Below are 22,832 nucleotides of genomic sequence, written 5' to 3'. Positions count from 1 at the left end.
GCGTTTAAATTTAATGTCGCTTGACCTTGCTGACCTATTTGTGGAAATGCCCATTTGTAGTTTGGCTTTATTAGTAATGTATAGTTTAGCTTAGCTTTAGAGGAACTTGGGCTGTATGGCGATCCACAACCGCAATCAACAAAGCAAATAGAACACCGGAGCTATACGATAAGACGAAAAAAGGTCGCAAGTCAAAAACTAAATTATTAAGAATTATTTGCATTCTTGATCAGTTTCAATAGCCGAGTCTGACCGTTCGTCAGTATGAACGTCGACATCTCGGGAAGTATAAGAATTCAGCATGCAGATTCCACTGCAAATTGGGGCCAAGTCCACGATGGCGCATTTTTCATATCTATGAAATGATTTAGCGGAGCTTGAATGTTTGTTTTGTAGTCTTATCATTAGGTCCATGGAGGCCTGCCGCTAACAAGATTTGAATCCTGTAGTGCGAGTTCTTCAGCTGTAATAAAATATACAAAATATGTTTGGTTTTTTGATAAGCGGATCTACGTGAAGAAGCGCAGACTGATATTGCTATCTCTCCCATTGCGGTGTGGCCAGAAATAATTCGATTACAACAATTGCAAAATAGGATCTGAAGCAAGATCCTTTAAAAGTGTTTGCATTTATTTAAAAAAAATATTAAACTGAAAACATTAAGCCTAAGTGTAAATGTTTATCAAATGCAACGTTTTCCCTGGATTGGATTGCCGATAAATGATCAAATTTGATTTTGGTGTTATCTCCAAACCTTTATTTCTATCCTTTCTATTTAAAAAAGGCTGGAACAGTAAAAACGACATTGTCATTATTCAACTTGACATAACATTTTTCATAAAAATTTAATACAAACATTAAATTTACAAATATATATATAAAAACAATTCACAATCACATATAAATTTTTATCATTTTCAGATGTTAAATATTTCGATTCGCTATATTCCTCAAAGCAAGGTTACAATTTACTAGTCCAGAGCAAAAAAGCCAAGATCAAAGTTCTTGTTGGTACAATTATGTTCGCTGTCGCGTTGTCCATTGATCAATCAATCAGCTACGGATGTTTGTACGGCTTGTTGACGGATTCCTCTCCGTTTTCGTGTTAGAAAGAATATCATCATCAGCGTTCTCATTGCACCTTCTCGGTTGGAACTCTGCTTTCTGCGCTCCTTTGCAGTGAAACTCGATCGCATCAATATCATTTGTACTCTCAATGTAAAATTCGTGTCCATGATCTTTGCCTTTGCGGTCGTAGACTATCCTGTTTATATCTGTGCCCACGTTATCGTCCAGTTCATCAAAGGAATTATCCCCATCTGTATCTTCGTCCTCGCCAATGTTAAAAATGAATCGTGCATCGCTGGTGGGCTTGGCGGACATGTTCTTTCGTCTGCTCGACGACGTGTTCGCTATTTTTCTATACCGTACTGAATTTCTAGATACATGGTTGCTATTACGCTGCAGAAAAAATAGACATTAAAAATCATTAATTTTTTTAAATTCAGCAGATTTAAAAATTGATTTTTATGGTTTTTGGTTTAAAAGAAACAATTTTTTGTTCACTTTTAAATACATTAAAATAAAATCATTTTTTTGCTTAATATTGAGACGATTCAACGATTAGTATAAATCAAAGCAATACAGTCAATTATTTTCTAAGGCTTTTAGTGCAAAGGTTAATAATCAGTTAAGTAATTGTTTAAATTATTAAGCGTCACAAGAATACTTAAACTGTTAATTATGACGCTTAATAATTTAAATAATTACCTATTAAGAATGCTTGAACTGTTAATTATCAGAATTTAAAACGTAACTTGCGCGATAAATGTAAGTTTTGAATTGTAACGAAAGAACAAATTGGAAATGAAATTGAAATTGCCAGTAGAACTGGGACTAAACCTTTGTTTCTAACCTGTAAAACAGCAAAGATGATAGAGAATATCGTGATGATCAAGAGGCAGATGGCCACAGCAATAGCCGTGATTGCCGTCAACGGGGAGTCCAGTCGCAGAACAAACTCCCCCCCGCCATTGCCATTGCCCTCGAATGCTCCGTGCTCAGCGGGACTGCTTTTGAACGACGCACTGCCGCTGCCGATAACAGTACGGCGCTTGCCGCCTGTTGAGGTAGCCTTGCACTCGCCTGGAAGGAAAAATTGACGCAAGATTAAGATTGGATCTAGACGAGAAAAGGAACATGACTAGACAATCTGAAGTTTATGTACCCCTGCAGATATAGTTAATACATTTCGTGTGGAGAGCTGTAGGCTATAATTGTTTCTTGTCCTAGCTTTTAAATTGAGTACACAGAAACAGACACTCATGTCTAAACCAAATTGTGTGGTCATTCTGGTTAATAAAATTAATACAAATGGTTTATCTGACCGTATTAAGTAAAATCCATTTATGCAAAAAATATTTCTTATTAATTTTCTCGACCTCAGAAGTTTTTACTATATCTATAAAAATAGTGCTATATTTACATTAAAAAAGTATTATTATTATATAATAATAGCTAGTCTGTTTAACGAGGTAGGCTATAGAAGCTAAGGCAGACCTTAAACTAACTTCGAACAATGAATGGGCTTATTTGAAGGATAGATGTAATTCTCACCAGTTTCTCCGTCGCAGTTGCAGCAGGGTGCTGACGAGGTCTTTTCGGCGAGCGTCTGGTTCTGACAGCACGACACACACTGGCTGTTCAGCTGGTCCAAGTGGAGCGGAGAGGCGCAGGCTTTGCAGGAGAACTGGCCGGGTCCAAAGCAGGAGCGACACGAGTCGTGGCAATTTTTACAGGTTGCCGTTGTTGTATCATAATACTGTGAGCTCAGACACTCCATGCACAGACCTCCGTCGAGCATCGAGTGCGGCGGGCACGAAGTGCACGCCAACGGGCCAGCATCTTAATAGAAAAACAATGAAACACATTAACTACCATGCCAGTAAACAGCAGTAGGGCAGTAGGTCATACCATTGCACGTCTTGCAATAATGATGGCATTTCTGGCATCCGAAGTCCGACTTATAGAAGCCCTCGGGACACTCTGGATGACACTCGCCGGCGGCCAATTTCCATCCAGTCGGGCACTGGACGCACTGGTTACGCCTCGGCCCGCTGCAGGTGTGGCAGCTTAAATAACACTTGGCGCAGATGCCGCGATCGCTGTAGTAACTAGAATGACACAATCACATGGGATAAATCAAATTTGAATTGGGGGACATGTACGGATTAGCTTACCCATCGGCACAGGTGGTGCGGCATTCGCCGTTTTGCAGCTCCAGACCCTTTGAGCAGTTGCTGCAGTTCGTCCGGGAGACGCACTGGCTGCATGTATGCAAGCATGGGGAGCAGACGGAGCCCGCCTCCATGAAGAAGCCGTCCCGGCAGCCGCTCACGCACCGACTCTGTTCTAGCAGCCGACTAGGTGGGCAGGACATGCAGTTTGTTTCCGCCGGGCCGTTGCAGCTCCCGCACGATTCGTGGCACAAGCTGCAATGTCCCTCAATAAGGCTAAAGAACTCAGCTATAGGAGAAGAAAAATAAGATGAAATTTAATTTGAGATTTTGTATGGAAGACAGTCTTAATCCAATTAAAGGAAATCAATTTTACAACTGGCTCGACAGCAGGTACCGACTTAAAATGATAGAATTAAGCCCATATACAAAAACTACGAACTGAGAATCTAACAACGTTCAATCATTTAATTTAAATTTGATATTTTATCGTCTAATATTTGATAAGACTAAATATTGCCTTTGTCTTGGAAGCCCTGTTATATACATTCATTAATACAACTAAAAACCTTTTCCAATTCAATGGTCTTTTCATTTATATATATAAAAGATTGGAATTTCTGGTTCCAATTATCACACTGATATAGTAACAGAAAAAAATGCATTTAGTACATCCTTTCGGGTCGCTTACATTCACTGCAGCTCTCGCTTCCGGCCACGATGCACTTGTCTCTTTTGTTCAGCGTCCAGTTTTGAAGGCACTCGGAGCAGACTCCGTTGCTGGTGCAAGTCTTACATCCCTCCTGGCAGGGCATGCACTCCAGCCGTTTTTTGTCGGCGTAGAATCCGTCCGGACAGCTAATAAGGCATTTGTTTTGCCAGGCATATCGACTCGAGCGGCACGTGATGCAGTTTTGGTCCGTGGGGCCGTTGCAGGTGGCACAAGTCGAGTGGCAGAAGGCACATCTGGCGATAGCGTTGGTTTCAGAGTTTGTTATCTTCGAAATCAAGCTAATTACTCACTTGTTATCCTCCGTTTCGTACGTGTCCAAGGGACAAGCCGAGTAGCATTTGTGCTCATGCATGACCAAGTGGTGATCACAGCTAGTGCAGTACTCGGGATGGTCCTGGCACGAGGCACAGTTGGGTTCGCAGGGAACGCAGGTTCTGTTCCTGCTATCTGTAAAAGGAATTGGAAGAAAAAAGATTAATAATGTACTAAACTAAACTAACAAAATCGACTTAATCTCTTTCGTACTACCAACATTTGACCAAAAATGTGAATTTGAAAGGGCATGTAAAGGAATATAACAAATTAATTAGCTCTAAAATGTATCGGTTATTACTTTCAAAATACCCGTCCGGGCAAAATTGCAGGCAGACCGCGAGATCGATGACGTGCAGATGGGCCGGGGCACAGGTGAGACAGCTATCGGGTCCAGCGCCAGCGCACGTCTCGCAGGTGTCGTGGCAGGGCCAACAAATTCCAACTTGGTTTGGAAAGGATCGCGGAGGGCACCGACTCACGCAAGTACTGAAAAGAAGAAAAAGCCGTGTCAAACTTGTACATAAGTTTAAATTACTCCGGCGTCGCTTACTTGTCCAGGCGATAGTGACTGCAGGTTACGCACTGGGTGGGTCCACGACCATAGCAGCCCGAGGAGTCGCATTCGGTATCGCAAGAGTGCAGAATCAGCTTGTCGCCATCCCTCGTATCGGGTGCTGCTATCAGTTGCGCAGCGGAGGCGGTTAGTCCAGCGGATTCAGCGGATGCAATGGAAGCGGACACATTTTGGCCGTCGAGGGTAGCTGTTGCAGGTTCCGGATTGGAACCAGCGCTGCTAAATATATTCTGATAATTGAGGTAGCCGGCAAAGCTGTCCGTGTTGAAGTTTCCGCCCTCGTTGGCCGGCTGACCAATGTTTGAGGCTGATGGAATGAGGAATGGGTTAGAGCCGATAGGGCTGCGCAGCTGTGGACTACTGTTAAGCAACTCCGACTTGAGCCGCATTGGCTGACTTGAGGTGCCATAGAAAATTAGCTGCCACTTGGACAGAATGCCTGGTTGGTTGACCCGCCGTCTCCCGCCGTTGATCACCTGCAGGGTCCAGCGTCCCTCTGCCTTCTCTCCCCAAAAGTGGACACTCAGGAAGGGCCAATCGTCGAAGTTGGACTTGACGATGTCACGCGGCCGTTCGAACAGCAGGGTGCTGGTGGTACCCATCGGCGAGGTGAGCAAGATGCGCAGGTTTCCTCGTGGGAAAAATCGAAGCGTTATGCGACATTGCACGTGCTCCAGGTATCGCACCTCGTTGATGGTGCCTGCACACCCATTTACGTCCATATGCGTGGCCAGTGTATAGCCATACGCGCCGTCTATCTTCCGGTCCTCGTTGTTTTCCCGCGACTTGCAGATGTGCTGCGGCGGCACCGACGTCCATTGCTCCGCCAAAGACACCATTGCTCCGGCGTCCATCAATCCATAGCCAAACTTGTGACTGTACTTTCGTTTCACACCGTTTAAAGTCCATCCGCCCTCCTTCTCCAGCGGCGCAGGTCGTGAGGTGTATACCACCAAGTACTGCATGTCGCGCCAAGTCAGTTCCGGGTTTGCCTCCAGCGCCAAGGCGCAGATGCCGGCTGCCAGAGGCGCCGATGCGGAAGTGCCTGTATGTTCCACGGTGCATATGTGGTCAGGCCTCAAGTTGCCGTCCATGTCTACGGTTGCCACGCTCTTGTCATGACCCGGCGTCCCGGAGCTGTAGGTGGTTGCCAGCGTGGAGGAGCACTCCTCCAGGTACCACGGCTTGAAGCTGTAATAGTCCAGTCCAGTTCCCGAATCAAAATAAAATCTTTCAACGACGACTTTAAAGCTTACCCGGCTTGAGTCGCACTCGATATGGATAGCGTAAAGATCGAATTGGTGTAGCCATCGCAGTTGCAGGAGTCTGTATAGCGGCCGCCATTGCCGGAAGCCCACACAAAAATCGAGCCTTTGCCCTGTCGCCCGCTGGTCACTCCATAGATAAATGCTCGGCGCGCCAACGGTCCAGGACCATCGACAGTGGAACCGTCATCCTCTGGTCCCCAGGACGCGCTGTAGATATCGATGTGAGAGGGATTTAGACTTAATGCCTGCGCTTCCACTACATCATTGACCTTTCCGTCTAACATTCGGACTCCTTAATACAAACGATTATTAATACGAAGTTATTACAAGATCACAAGATCACTTACCCCCAATGCTGGCATTGTAGGCCACCCCCACACCGCAATAATTATTGAACGCCACCGCTGCCACTTCGCCGGCACACCTAGTTCCGTGCTTGTTATCGCCATTGTCCTGGGGCGTCGGATCCGAGTCGTTGCCATTTATGTCAAACGAGGCGTCTGGATCCTGTGATATTTTATTAATTATTATAAATAGGTAAACAGGAAACAGTGAATAAAGAAGCTCGACCATTGCTTAACAACATTTTGAGAAAGATTTCCTGATTTGTATTTAAATTGATCATGTTTATAATCAGAGTTTAACTAGATTATAATTTGAGCGAAAAAAAGAGCATTTTATTTCAAAAAATGTACACTGTTTTATGTCTTTATTCTAAAAAAAACACCTAAGACGAGAAATCGGGTCCAATGAAGAGTTTAATACAAAATATTTTTATAATTATCACAAAGACTACATACTCAAATTCCATTAAACACGATACCTTTTTAGTCATCGCTTTACCGTTAAACCTGATTATATATTTTTGGCTTCAATGAGTGTATGAGTGTCTATACATTTTTCAAACTTGTTTGCAATACTAACATAGTTTTGGGCCAAATCCGGGTGGTTTGTCTGGATGCCGTCGTCCAAAATGGACACGACCACGCCTTTTCCCGTGTAACCCTTCTGCCAGGCCGGACCCACATTCATGTCCAAGCCATCCTTGGCACCGCCATTCTTTGGAAACAGGGAATTTAAAGATGTATAAATTAATAGGAATTAGTTAAAAATATAGATATTCAGATAAAGGTTTCAAACAAGTACTAAGATTTTTGTATTTCAGATGAAATTTACAATTAAAAGCAAGAAACATCCCATTCGTTGTTTTTTTTTAAAGAAGGGCAGTTATTTGATATAGTGGTTTATTTTTATACATTTTATATGGACGTTAGGTTATTTGAGTGGATTATTATTTATATAGTTGAACAAATTAAATGTTTCAAAAGAAAATAAGATACTACTACAATGTGAAATTCAAATAAAACATATATAGGTTCAACAATGGACTATAACATATATGAATTCATGAGCATGCATTTAAGTGAGAGATGATTACATACTTTACTCACCAGATACCACTGTTCCTTAAACAACGGATCCGGAAAGATAAAATGAGAGCTGACGTCCCTGTACTCCATGCGCGGTGAGTGCGAGGCTAGCGAAATTGACTCTGGGGAGAATGAAAGATGCGGATTCGGATCGACAACGTAGCCGCCGGATTGGCGTAAAAGATTATACGGACTGTAGGTAGGTAAGTTCTGGTAGGGGCCGTCCCTCTTTCGGCGCACTTTTTCATGTTGCTGCTGCATCCATTTCACCTAAAATAAAATAATTTGTAATCGACTAATATAGCAGACGTTTTAAATCTTACCTCGTTCTCTGATCTAAGGGCTCCCTGATGCTTGCGGCTAGAGCGCAGCGATCTCTTCGACACGTGATGGTGCTGGAACAGGTAGTAGTTATCGAGTGATCCAATCTGAAATGAGAGCAATAAATCATGATTTGGTTGGCTCTTGTGCTCTTCGATTGCTGGGAAATGAGCAAACTAATAATTATACAAATTCGATAAAAATTTAACTTTAAATTATTTAAAGCTGCCATATTTGGTTACTTATTAATCGCAATTTTTTCCAATTTTGTACACCCTCGTAAAGATTTTTTTTATTTCAGTCAAAAGTTTAAACCCTTTCTGACCTTATAAAAAATATATATATTTTGGATCAGCATTACCAGGTTTCTGCAAGCTAGTCTCTTAGTTTCAAAGCTATCTGGTTGAAGATATCAAAAAAATCTTCTTTCTATTGCGGGTGGTATATATGTCGTAAATGGGCTGAATCGAACTTAATCATAACATATTTAACTACTTAACTAATAAATTTATATATGCATATAATCTTAGAGTATACTTTTTAAAATATATATATATGAAATAAAAACATTATCTATTTGTTGGTTCTTAACATGATATAACCGATTTTCATGTAGTTGTTATAGGAAATATACGATAATGAATAGATGTTATATGCGATTTTAAAAATAAATGTTCAATTCTATAAAAACTAAAGGGGTATAAAGCTGTCATAGGAACGATCGGAAAATTGATTGAAAAATCGAAATATGTTCATTGTTTTCAAAACGTAAACGAAAAAAATCGATATGGTCGTTTTTTGGTTATAGCTGCAAGAGCATATAATCTTCGGCTTAAAGGAAAAGAACGGGAACTAAGAGTGGAATCTGACAAATACTCATGCTAAATAAATACACTGAATAAAAATGATAGCTTTGTTCGGGGAGACAAAAGCAACGCGAATATTCACATTTCGTTGTTTTCAGTCACAAAGTTTGCATGGGTAAATATTGGGATAAATATCGTACCTGTCCCTTGTTGATAAATCCGTGTTTGTTAGCTATGACATCTGCGACATGCCTGCCAGCGGGAATGTTAACTGCGAACTCATTCGTGTATATCGCCTCCTCAGGAATACTGCAGGCGCCAAACATATCGACCCCGTCGAGTTCGAGGCTGTTTGGCTGCTGATGCGGGTCAGCATTTTCATCTTTCGCACTGGCATTTGTGTGAGTATTTTTATATTTGTTATCGTATTTGCCTCCACTAATGGTCTGTGCTTGACCTCTGTCACCTCCCAAGTCTGAGTCGACCTTGGAGGAGTTGTGGGAATCAGTTGAAAGGCTTGTTCTACTGTGCGGCACATATGTCGCGCTCTCGTTGCTGAGTATTCCGGCGTAATTCTGAGTCTCACCCGCACTACTCCGTAGAGCACAACTAGTATTTCGGCTTAGGATTACTAAAAATAATACAAAATATATACAGCTCTTTGCCATTTGGTTAAATGTACATAAATAGATTCTATTGAGTTTTGAATCCGGAGTCGCCGTGACCGTCGTTCCAGGGTCGTGGACGTGGATTTGGAGTATCTTTCTCCGCCCGATCTTTCGGTACGGAGGCTCTCCGAGAGAACTGGGGCGTCCACAGCAGGATCCCTTTTCTAGGGCAGACCATTGCTCTGTGGTTCTACCGATGGTTCCTCTGCTTGACCCTGTGTTTGACATATTTTACTAAGTTTAGCTATAGTATTAAGGTAGTTTGATTCTCCCGAAGAGTCCTTTTGCGACGTGTTCCTTTCCTGTTGTCGTACTCATGAATCTATTTTTGGGATCTGGTATCTGACGTATCTGCAAGAATAAGATAATATATTACTCGTATTTTTGTTAATTTTACTCGTATTTTGTTATTGTTTTGAGAGCCCCGAAAGCAACCTTGGGCGGGTAAACGTGGAGTTGCTGCTATAACCAAGATGACGAAGTGAATCATATTATACTGATACTTATGGCTGAAACGCTTCTGCTTACTTATTAATGAGGTGCCTATTTGCGATGTTCCTTTGTTCGACGGGTGACACAACAGAATCATCAGGGGGAACTACAAGTAATTGTTAACAATGACTGACCAACCAACAGCTATTTCTATTTATCAGTAGTTTTCAGCGGTAAATCGGGAATTACCCAAAACAGCTGGAAGATCGAAATGGGCTGCCATATGTTTATATAAACATATTAAGCAAGCCCCAAGTTGTAAAATTAAACTCAGATTCTGTCGGTTCACAATACTTAGATGAATCTGGATGGGTAGCAGACCAAACATTACCTAATCAATAAGTAAGACATTTAATATATGTAAACAGCTTAATTACATGTTCCCTTAAAACAAATATTGAATCTGGTTCTCAATTAAAAAAATGGTCAAAACAAAACAGAATCGATTCACATCAGAGTTGCAAGTAAACTCTTCCTTATTTCAATCGTAACAAGAAATATATACTTTTGTGGGGATAAACAAATGAAATCATTCCCACCACGAAAATAATATTGTATAAATGAACCGTTTGCATATTCCTTGTACTTCCGCAAATAAGAACTTATGTATGCATGTATGTACATACAATCGATGTATACATTTTTGGTCTCTTAATCTACATTTTATGTCTGCATTTGTTTCCCAAATAATATATGTATGTATTTATCCCATATACCGTTATACCGTTATATGACAGTGCAGTACATTAATGTATGTACGTGAGCACATGCATACATAGGTAGACATACATATATACACAAACGAAACTAAAGCAGGCTCGAAAATATTGGGTACTGTTTCATATCACTATTATAAATATATATACATATATATATAAATATATACGTTTATTCCGGTTTTTGTTTTACTGTGCCATTCGTTTATAAAACCTATATGTGTGTACATACATACTTTACTTAGCCGAATATGCACGTCGGTCTCTGAGCATGATTATGTGTACATATGTATGTATGTATGTATAAGCAACTTCAGCTTGTACATCTTCTATTTTCCTTTCTCAATTCATCGCGTGTTGCCAACATTTTTATAAAAACACACAACTCCATTTAATCACAAAATTTTACTGACACTAATTTCTCACTTTATGCACACAATCAACAAAAACAAAAATGAAGCCACATTATTTGGTTGTCCTGTGAAAGTATACATATACATAAATATGTTTTTATGTATTTGTTGCGTCTGATGAATGTATCATTGTGTGTGGCTTAATACACATTCGCAACACTATGCGTAAGAGTTGCCATTTCGATGGCACATACATATACACATATAAAAGAAATCACGTAATGCATGCATGCATTTGTATGCTTCTCTGTACATACATACATCACCATGCATCGGATATGGTAATAACGATTAATGCAATCCAAGCACAGCCAAAGTATTATTAACCATTGCAATGAGCGTATGTTAAATAAGATATTTTAAAATCACATTTATAACAGATATACGGACACGGTTGGTTTAGTATAGCTTTAATTTTATCAACGCTATCGAAACGACTGAAATTGGGACTAGGACTGAGATTGGAATCGAAAGAGAACGCGAGCTTACCATGCGTACATAACATAGGAACTAGCCGAAACGAGTGGACTAAAAGCCGACCGAACGAACAAACGACGCAACCTCGACTGCGCTCCAGCTTAAACTGAACTTTATTTTGAAGTTAATACATATAGCCAACGTTGGTTGTTTCTTTCTCGCTGGATTTGTGCTAACCGCATACACAAACACACGGCGCACGTCACAGTCATACAGAGGTGCAATCAAACATTCGTACATTGGTTTCGTTCGTAGCTTATGTATTAGTACATATTCAAGACCCACGAAAGCACAGCTTTTGAAGCTTTCAAAATAAAATGCAAAACATAACACGCAACCGTGCTGTAACAAAACTAATATGCAAGTATTACGTACGCACGCACACAGTGGAGCCCGTGTACCTGAGGGGTGATAAATACACATTTAAGACGTGTTTCAATAGGAAACGTCGCGCAAACCAAGTTGTACGCTTAAAGCATACATACAAACCAACTCGGTCTTGTTTATATTCATACAAACATACATACATACGTGCGAAGACGCTCTCTAAGCGCTGACATTCAAACTAAAGATAACATTTAGCGGTAGCATCCGTAGAGTAAGGTTTTTGTTGCTATTGGTTAGGCGAGATTAGCGTTTTGTATTTTGCAAATTTATAATGACCTAAAAAAAAATTAATGAAGACGTATGTACATACATGTATACAATCGCAAAATCAAATCCCACATATGTACATATGTATGTCGTATAAGCCTAAGATTTTGGCAAGTCCCATATGTACATTGGTAAAGCCCTGGTGTGCATATGTATATGTATGCATTTACACACATGCACAAATACGAATGTAGTAGAGACAAGAGCGCCGCTTTTAAAAATCTGCTTTACCATTAAACAATTATCAGTGGTTAGGACAGGTTATGGTTGTTTTCAATGGGAAGTAATATACAAACTTAAAGTAGGCACATTTTTAGAGTTTTTGGGTGTAACTGCAATTTGGACTTCGGATTCTAAAAGTAATCATCGAGACTAGCTTAGCTCGGCATCGGGTTTAATAGATTCAAAGTAAGAACTGACTATTTGTTAAGGGTCGATTGAAATTTAATGTTCATGACTTTAGCATTATTGTGTAGGTATGGACAAAAGAATATAAAATGCAAACAAAAATGTTCCTTAAAAACAATTTACCAATCGTGAAATAGGCTCAAAAATATAGGAAAAATTTTACATTTTATTTAATACATATGATATGATAATACCAAATGCTATGTTTTTACGATTTCAAAAATACGGTTTTAGTTTTATAATAGCTGCCATAAAAATCCGAAAGTAACTATGAAAATAGCAGGCAAATAAACTGAGCTTTGTTGTTTTTAAACTTCTCCGAGAATTAGTTTTTTTTATTGACATACTATTTAAATTAGAAGCAATATCCATAGAAAAGATCGGAAGATACTTGGAAAATCGACATAGCTTCGTTATTTTTTAACATATTCGCATATAGTCGTCACTACATAAATACGTTTTTTTTCTTATACAGTTTCAGTTATATATTTTTAATCTTACAAAAATCAGTCATCTATTTTACATAGAGCTGTCATAGATGCAATCGTTATAGGCAGCATCCAGCCCACGCGCAGGCAGTTTATTCGCTCTTTTTGCTTGACCCTGACTTTTTTGACCTTGCCTTTAAAACTGAACTTCTTATTTTAATACCCTTGCAGGTGGTATTATTTTTTAATAACTCCTTAAATAATAGATTGGAAACATAATTGTGTGTCGTTAGATGTTGAACGAATATATATATAACGACCAAAAACTTGTTGTAACTGCCAAATTGCCGAAGTCTTACTTTTTTAATGATCTTGTTACATCTGTATTTTGTATTTCACTGTTTAAAAAAATATATACGTTATACGTTTTACTTCTTCGTGTCTTTAGCTACAATATTGTTAAGGACGGGAAACTTACTCCACTTACTAGTTGTACTTTTAAGTATTTTCAGAATAGGAAATCTATAATTCACCTAAACAGTAAACTTCTTATGTTTTTTGTTTTTATATTTCTACAAAAAATGTAATCATAATCTTTAGCATTTGATATGTACATATATGTACATACATATATTTACCTACATTAGGGCGGTCCAACTTTGTATGAAAATTGTAAGGTCCAAATCCAGCCCGCGTATAATTTTTTGAAAAAAATATTATTTCAGAACTGTGCATTCTATATTTATCACTCATACGCACAGTTACCTATAATCAAAAAAATTAATTTTGACTGACGTGACATGCATTTTTATACCCTTGCAGAGGGTAATATAATTTCAGTCAAAAGTTTGCAACGCAGTGAAGGAGACATTTCCGACCCTATAAAGTATATATATTCTTGATCAGCATCACCAGGAGAGTCGATCTAGCCATGTCCGTCTGTCCGTCCGTCCGTCCGTTTCTACGCAAACTAGTCCCTCAGTTTTAAAGCTATCTGCTTGAAACTTTCCCAAAAGTTGTCTTTCTATTGCAGGTAGTATATAAGTCGGAACGAGCCGGATCGGGCGACTATATCATATAGCTGCCATAAAGTTAGGAAGTTCAGATTTTCTATGGGTTTTATTTTTGGCTAATCAATCCGACCTACCGAATTTCATAAGGATCGGACGACTATATCCTATAACCGCCATATAACTGATTGATCGGAAATGCCATAGCTTTGGTGTTTGTGAAGTTATGAAGTTGGGACTTTTTATGAGTATTAAGAATGCATCATATGAATAATTTTGGAGAATATAATTTATAGAATATTCTGCAAGGGTATATCAACTTCGGCTCCGCCCGAAGTTAGCTTTCCTTTCTTGTTATGGAAGCAATTGCACAACGCCTAAAACTTAAAATACATTTTTTTGTTTTCGACAGTCATATACATAAAAATATGTTTGTTTTGATAAAGGTCTTATTAAAGAAAATAACAAAAAACCAAAAGTTTTCAAAGAAACTTTCCTAATTTTTCGTATCAGGGTTCCCCAAAATACATAGATTCTGAAAATTTGAATATCCGAGGTTTGGCCTTTCTCGAAGTTTATATATATTTTTGGGGGGCTGTTGATTACACATCGAATATGATCTACATCAAAATTATGCAAAACATATCGAAAAGTAAATTCTACATATGTATATACATACATATTTTTCGTTTATTGAGAGAGGGCAGCTCGAAAATATTAATGTTTGGGTTGGGTTTTATACCTTTAATTGTGCCGTTTTTAATTGGTGTTTCAAGTATTTTTTAACATCTTGTGGTATTATTCCTTTAAATAATTAAAATATCTGAAACTAAAATAGCGGTTATGTTACAATTTAATTTAGTTATCACATTATATAGCTATTAAATGTATTTTCTTAGTTTGTTGTTATTTATTTGCATATTCAAAGAATCAAAAAAAACATTTTTGTCATTTTTATAATCTACTATGTCAGTTTATATAAAAATAATAAGTACTTTGTTGACCAAGCCTTTTTATATTTTTTATACATAATCGATATAAAATGTATAGTTGAAATGAAATTTTTTTAATCTGGACTATATCAGAAAACTATTAGTAGATTTGATTTTTCCTTTATATTAATAAAAAGGTTTACGATACGTGGATAACCCCGTATGAGGAGGTACTTATAATATATAAAAAACTATAATATATAAAACTTATAATATATATAAACTAAACGCACTTGGAAATTATATTTTAAAAATGAGTTTTGAAAGTTTGACAACAAATCTAGTTCGCCTCAATGAGATTTTAAGTTAGGGATGTTCGTCTTATGGGAGTTGGACTCAATTTATAATCATATTTAGTTTAAGCTGAAAACATGTAGTTAATTGGATATAGCAAGTTTACTTTTTATAGCTGAATATTTTTGTTGCATCTTCTTTACCTAAAATTCGACATTGTTTGGATTTGAACCCAAATCAATGCACAATTTTTTCGATTGTAACGAATTTTATTAGAAATATATATGAGGAAATAACATGTTTGACCATCTGGAACACAACAAATTTAAGGAAACGGTATGCAAATTAAGTCATAGGGGAGTTCTCGATCAAGATTCAAGTTTTAAAAAAATAGGAATACCTACGCAGCTTCATTTTCCTAAAACCCATTTTATCCAAATCCAAATCACCTAAAAAAATATTGAAGTCCAGAGATCTACTTCTTTGGTTCTACTTATATGGAATATATAAACTTTGACTCACTTTTAACCGTTTTTAGTAACACCCTTAACCACTTGACTTGAAATTTTCTTTTGGTAACGAAATTAGCCATTTTTTAAGCCTGTGCAGGGAAACAGCCCTAATATCTTAACCATCTTTACAAAAATGTCTCCCTTCTGCTCTTGCCAGTTTTTGTTTATTGAGGCTTGATGTTGTTATTAATGAAAGTGCCTCACGATATGCAAGCCACAGTTAAAAATCGAATCAATTCAAGACCAAAGTTGTTCACATTAACAAGAACGCAATGTAGTTTCATAACCGAATAGCGAGGTTTTATTTTTTATTTGCATTTATACCTTAAGTGGCTCACAGTTTTAAGTATGCAAAGTCGTATATTAAATAATGGGAAATAAAGCTGGTTTAACAAAGTTTGTAATTGTTTGTAACTTTATTAATTTTTGCTATTGTGTTGTTAGTAATTGGTCTTTAACTTGTTTCTCCTCTTGCTGATTTTAATGTTAGGAAAAAATCAAATCATACAACATTTTTAAGTAACAAAAACATATGTTTGTAGCTTCTCACCATTCAAATAAAAGAATTTTAATGATCTTTTGTCGAATTTTGAAAGAACTCAAAAAAAAAATTTTGTGTTGACTGTCAGGCAAAATCTGGCTTGAGCTTGCCTGGAAATTCTTTTTGTAAAATGGAAGTCATCAATAATTATTAATGAAAAAAAAAACCAATTTAATTTAAGCATTGACGGCTTCTCCACAAGTACTTATTGGCTTGAAAATATTGAACTACATTAATAAGGTTTATTTTATTGAAAACATTGTCAAACTCCTGAAATTCCAAATCATCGCTATGTCGCATTTAAGTCCAATAATTCCTAACGAAAACAGAAATGTTGTTATGTTTGGAAGAGTAATAATTCCTAAAAGTATGTATTACTATTGATATTCCAAAATAAACCAAAAAAAACAATTAGCTTTATTAAGTTTCATATTGATTTTTTTATTTACGTTTTGTTTTTCATTTAACTGTGTGCTCTTTTTAAAGTTGCCAAAAATATTTACAATTTTTGAATTAAACAAGTTAGTTGATATCTGTTCCAATACGAATGCCATTATATCCAAATGCACATTTGGAAGGGTTAGGTCCGTGGCAAAGTCGTGTGCGGGCTCGTCAAGGCGTTTGATCTCCTGCAAACATAAACTGGATTAGTCAAAATTGTTTAAATTGTTATTTTTTCAAATACAGCTTTTTTGGGGGATGGCTGCAAAAAAATCGGAAAATCGACAGCAAGCCCACGTTGATCGGTTCAAAAACCAAGCAACGTTGATCAGTAGTAATTTTAAGAAACACTTTGAAGCTTAAGTGTTCGTTACATATTAACATAGATTACCTGGTATATTTTAGCGCTTTGCTGTCAGTTGATTGGACTTCAGCTGCGAGCAAAGACACCATATTGCGATCTTGAAAATATTGCTTTGGCCAAAGCTCAAGAGTTTCGTCGAAAAAACGGCTAATCTCTGGCTCGACCCCCAAAATCCGCACGCATTTATTTTGGGAACGATCATCCATAAAACAACAAATGTTTTCAAAGATCAATTTGGTTACTTAAGCGGTTAGCTCTGTACCAATTCCAATTTTGTTTTGTTTCAAGTGGGCACAGGTGCCCAATTTTGCATAGAAAATCTTCAGTGGTTGGTCCCAAATGTGTACGTGTTGTGTTAATCATAAAATATACTTTTTCCAAGCAATTTCATTTTAACTAATTATACTTAGTCCAATCACAATAAATCAATTTTTAATGTTTGGATGACAATATAGTCCAACCTATATAATCTCACTTCGAAACGTCTTATTCAGTGGCTTTCTAGGCTGGGATTAAAACACTAAAATGTGAAAATTCTTTATTTCGATAAAATTATAATGTTTTAACGAGAAGTTAGGAATACAGTTTCTTTTGCAATAAAAATTTGAATATTTAAATAATTCATCTTTATATCGAAAAAAAACATGAGCATTTAGGAATTTAGCCAGATTTTTTGCTTTGGGAGCAACAGGATACAGTCTTCCCATTTTATCCAAATTGAAAATAGCATTCTACGCATAAAATGAATTTACCTGCATAATTTCTATGCATTTATAATCAAAAACATTGAAATGAAATTTGGCCTATCTGGCCAAATACCATATAGGTGGTCAATGGTTCATATAACAGCGCTTTATGTTTCAATTGTCTGATTCGGACCGATCCGATTACAAATTTGTTATAACCTTTTTTTTATATCTCAATTTTTTTTCCGTTGGGTTTTACTGTTTAGTATTACATAATTAATAAGAAAAACAAAAGGTATTTTTCTAAATTAATATTTGATAAGTTAAAGCTCAAACAATAAGATTTTTAAAATTGTTTCAAAAACCATTCTCTTCACTACCTACAAGGTGTGTTTTGAATCATTGAAGAATCTTTAGAAAATTGCAACAAAATTTTTTTATAGTATGTTATGTTTTCATTGGGATATTAACTCGATGGGATTAAAACTTTTGCTAGAAAAACATTGTAGATTAAAATGTATAATGTGGCTTGAAGGCATTTCTTATTGGTCTGCGTCTACGCTGAGTTACAAAATCAAAATTGAGGAGATTGGATTTTGTCTCATCCGACGATAATATGATATGCTTTGAAGTCACAAATTCCATCGAAGAGATGTAAATAAAATGTTCATTTTCGCCCACTGGACTTTCCTCAGTAATTATTGTATTGTCGTTCCGAATATCCATTGTTGAGAAGGTTTTTGTGTAAGCTAACTTTGGAGCTAAAATTCACTCCCTTTTCCATTCTGAAATGAATTTATTCATATACATATTCTTATAAAATTCAAAAACTAAATTTGTACGAATTGTAATTCCGATGACGTCAAAGTAGATATAAAAGTCATAAATAGGTAAAGGATTTTGATAGAATCGATGTGGACCTCCAGAAACAATAAATAACATACCTATACTTTACACTCATATTTAAGATAAGATCAAATCTAAGATAAATTGCAGATTAAAAGTAAATTTTCTCACCAAAACTGTAATAAAATATATACAGCGATTTTACTACATTTTTTTAACAAAAAAAATTTTAAGGATGTCTAGTTTGAATGATCGTTTCTATTCCGAAAATAAGATAAGATGTTTCCAACTCAAGTAGTTCCGATTCAAGAATTCGACAGAAGGTTGGAAAGAAGCCGCACAACTGCAAAACATATGTTCGATTTTTTAATTAAAAAAATTGGTACACCCTTATTTTGTTTCTACATGAGCATTAACATTTGTATCTTTCCACAATATAGTTTGCAAGGTATAGCAAGTAATTATCGCATCTTCCAAACCTGTGCGTTCAACGCTTTCTCAATCATTTGCATTAGTTTTTTATTAATAAAAGGATGTTTGAAGCATAGGCCAATGTACACCCCTAACCCCTTTTCTTCAAATCCAAATCAGATCTGGACAGATGCTCTTTGCTTCTCTTAACCGCATATATTTCTTCTGCAGGGTTTGACTCATGTGCATCGGACTTTGTGAAAAAGCCGAAGACAAAACAAACTTCGTGCTGATCTAAATAAACGGTGGAAAAGTCACAGAAAAGTTCCTGTTAGTGTAATTAAATAATGGCAGAGGCCATCCGATCCGATCCCTAAGTTTTTAATATGCCGTTAAGGACAATTTCCCGAACATCTTTAAACTTGAATTAAATTTTGGTTGTAGTTTATATATTATTCGCATTCGTAATATCAATCGAAATTGATCAAAGTTCCATCTAAAATGATTCCAACATTATTGTATATGATATACGATGCATGCCATCACATTCATTAAATAAACCTGTAAAAAAATTTGAATGTGAAAATAATTAAATTGTTGTATCTGTTGGAAGGTAAATTAATAAAATTTCACAAGGGCAGGCATTACCTTTTCCCATTCGCCATGGTATTGAAATATTCATCCTTCTCGAAGAGCACATTCTTTGAGAACGCGAAAGACGTTGTCATCCCACTTTGTTTATTACACGCCTCAATTTTTTCCCAACAACTCATAGTCAAATTTCCAATTCTTGGTGGTACGAAAAATGTTAAAGGATTTAAAACAATATATCTTAAGTAGATAAACGTTAATTTAACTAAAACTGCCGCTACTGTTAAGTTAACACAATCATATTGGTTATGCTCTATTATACCTAAAAGGTATTTTGTTTTCCATGTTTCAGATTTACTTCCAAAATGTATTTATTTATTGAGTGCTTAATGCTGAAAACTGAGTAAGCATGATATATTAATGAAATCCAAAAATTAATTCTACAGTACTAATGGTTGGCTTATCATCTAAGCGCTAGCAAAATTCAAGAATGAATAAAACGGCTTAGAAACTCATAAATGCCAAAATTGCAATTGCTAATAAGTCCAATACCCAATATGTATATGTTGCCAAAAAAAAAGTTAAATGTTGTTCAGGACTTTTGCAGATCCGAATATTAAAATATATAAACTATACGGCTTTCCCAGGGACCCAGATCCTAATTATTTTGTATTTAAAGGTTGTGCTTGGGTAACATTAATAAGGGTATCTCAACGAAAAGTCGACTTCAATAAAATAATTGCTTTCTCGGTCGGTACAACCACCTTATGCTTTTTCATTTTTTCGCCAGCAAAAATTTTTCCGCTATTTACCACTCAATCACTATGAACAGACGGTCTCGTAGTGACGAAACTTAACGACTTTGTAGGGAAGGAAACTAATACTGTAGAACCCCGTTTATCCGAGGAAATGTGGAGAAGGGGTGCCGGGGATAATTGAAAATTCGGATAGCACGGAAGACATAAAGGATTAAAAAAAATTCAATTATTTTCTACGTAGTTTGAAAGGTGAAATCAAGTTTAGTCGTACAGATATACAAAATGGAAAATGTATTGGCATAGTCTTATATTTGGTATACAAAACATGGCTGAATATAGAGGGCAGGTCACTGATGAGGTTTAGGAAAAACTGTTATTGACCCATTCAGTAACCCGGATAACACGGAGGTTCGGATAATCGAAGGCCGGATAACCGGGGCTCTACTGTATATGAAGCCACAGATTTGGAACTACACTAAAAAGAGTCTAATCAGTCTATGCTTTTTAAATTTTTATATTAACCCTTTTTAATTGTCGATTGACCCCAACATTTTTTAATCATTTACTAAGAAAAATAGTATTTTAAACATAGCTTACTAAAAAAGATTTCTGTTGGTGGTTTTAAACGAAGCGAACAAACTGTATAGCAACGGCAACATCTATGTGGAATCGTCTGATAATGTTAATAAAGTATTCGCATTTAAGGACCATAGTTGCCCCCATTGTCGCGATCAAACTTCTGATGAAAATATCTCTGCAAGCATAGTGTATTTAAATTTTAATAATATATTTAGTACAGATGAGCGCCAGTAAAAAAAGTCAAACTTCCCAAATATAAAACTGTTTGGTCCCTATTAGATTTCCCTATATAAGTTATATTATCCTTAAAAGTCCGTTACGGGTGACTTTCCTCCCAACACATTGAAAAAAGGAAAAAATAATACATGGTCAACATGAAAATTTCATCCATATTTTGAAAAGCCAATTTTTAAATGTTTAATAATTGCAATGTCAAAGCCCTACATTCGGAAATCAGAAAAATTGAATTAAATGAAAATATAACAATTTGAAGTCCAAATTTTCCAATTATAAAAATCTAAACAACATTTTCAAGTTCTCGAATAGTATTCCTAAAATCGAAAAAAGATTGTCAATGAAATGGGTCAGTAATACAGTAATCCTTGGCTAAAAATAAGCCTACATAAAGTTTATTGCAGAGCCGGAACGACCGCAGGAGTCAGAAATAAGTAATAGACAATAGTACCAAATGTTTTTTTCGGAGTATTGTGTATACCCACATTCTTATAAGGCCATTTATTAAATATTTGTCTGTATTTTTTTACGATAGTATTTATTACATTAGATTTTGTATGCTTAGGGTTTGTTTATGTTGATTTGACAAAATAGGAAAGTTGTAGGTATACGCGAGACACAAAAACGAGTTTATACTAAGGGGTTTGTTTGTTTTGGTTTAGGGTCTGCGCATTGGGTTCAAATTGTATTACTTATACCATTAATTTTATACAGGTTTCAAGAAAATTCCAAGTGTTATACGGTTTGTAAGAGAAAACTTTGAAACAAATGCGCAAAGCCTAAAACTTAAATTAAAATTGGTTGTTTTTAGATCGAATTCATTTCCCACCAAAATCTGAGAGTAAGGATTCGGATTTTACCTTACCCTGGACCTCCCCAAAAGTAGTAAGGCATGAAACCAACAAGCATGTTTGATTTAATTTGCAAAACAGTATATATGTATGCTGAAAAATAATTCTAAAATTCGTTTCATTTTCGTCGCATCAGCGTGTTTTAGGAATTATGGTAGGATTCTTATATTCGGACTGTCTAATAAAGAATTTATGAACCCGAATGCCCATATCTTGAAATTTGTTTTCTTCCAACAATCAAACACCATATAGCTATAATTCTTAATCATTTTAAAAATCAAACATAAATAAAACCACATTCTTCTGATTGATTTAGTCAAAAATATTTGACTAATTTGCAGTGTGCCCATCTTCATTAGAAAACAGCCGAACGGTCATTTTTAAAAAAGTAAACTAAAATATAACATTAAATAATATATTGAAATAGCTTAAAAAAATGCAAAACAAATTATTTTAAAAAACTTTTTAATAAAAATGAAAAAATAGAGTCATCAAGTTTTAAAAAAGACAAAAAATTAAATAGTCTGTTTTGGGAAAAACTTTCAAAGATTTAAAAAGCAATTCGGAGCAATTGAGTTTTAAAACTTTGGATTTGCACAAAGTGAAGGAAGATTTAACCCTAATATAATTTTGAAATCATACAATTCTTTAGAAATGGTTAAAATTATAACAAAATACAAACATATTTTTGTTGGGAAAACATCGAATTTTGTGATATTGTCTCTGTACACATTTGTCCTTTTGTGTACATAGAAGGAGACTAATCCAATTGAAAGATCCAGACCAGATGGAGCTTGGGGTCCATGCGCTCATCCGGAATACTCACCGTCGACTTGTTAATGG

The 22,832-nt window shown here is 36.3% G+C and overlaps 1 protein-coding gene across 6 annotated transcripts; it reads right to left on the bottom strand.

The window, feature by feature from the left end:
* Nucleotides 1-584: 584 nt before the first annotated feature.
* Nucleotides 585-11,583, bottom strand: LOC108044477 (furin-like protease 2). Of its 6 annotated transcripts, none has more exons than XM_017123504.2 (17): nucleotides 11,462-11,576; nucleotides 8,884-9,702; nucleotides 7,880-7,984; nucleotides 7,751-7,826; nucleotides 7,569-7,678; nucleotides 7,051-7,185; nucleotides 6,474-6,633; nucleotides 6,115-6,418; nucleotides 4,835-6,049; nucleotides 4,583-4,770; nucleotides 4,260-4,416; nucleotides 3,928-4,202; nucleotides 3,240-3,525; nucleotides 2,974-3,173; nucleotides 2,617-2,904; nucleotides 1,916-2,145; nucleotides 585-1,461 (listed from the first exon to the last, which is right to left on the bottom strand). In XM_017123504.2, exons 2-17 carry the CDS (start codon nucleotides 9,577-9,579, stop codon nucleotides 1,054-1,056), a joined length of 4,833 nt encoding a protein of 1,610 aa, XP_016978993.1. In that variant the 5' UTR covers nucleotides 9,580-9,702; nucleotides 11,462-11,576; the 3' UTR covers nucleotides 585-1,053. The 6 variants fall into 6 exon arrangements, with proteins under 6 accessions (XP_016978993.1, XP_016978994.1, XP_016978989.1 ...); XM_017123505.2 differs by having other exon boundaries at nucleotides 7,578-7,678; XM_017123500.2 differs by having other exon boundaries at nucleotides 7,569-7,826; nucleotides 11,471-11,583.
* Nucleotides 11,584-22,832: the final 11,249 nt, after the last annotated feature.

Source organism: Drosophila rhopaloa, unplaced genomic scaffold (genome assembly GCF_018152115.1).
Source record: "Drosophila rhopaloa isolate 14029-0021.01 unplaced genomic scaffold, ASM1815211v1 contig_3, whole genome shotgun sequence".
NCBI lineage: Eukaryota > Metazoa > Arthropoda > Insecta > Diptera > Drosophilidae > Drosophila > Drosophila rhopaloa.
The sequence above is the reverse complement of the archived record's forward strand: the minus strand, read 5'-3'. Positions and strand labels throughout refer to the sequence as shown.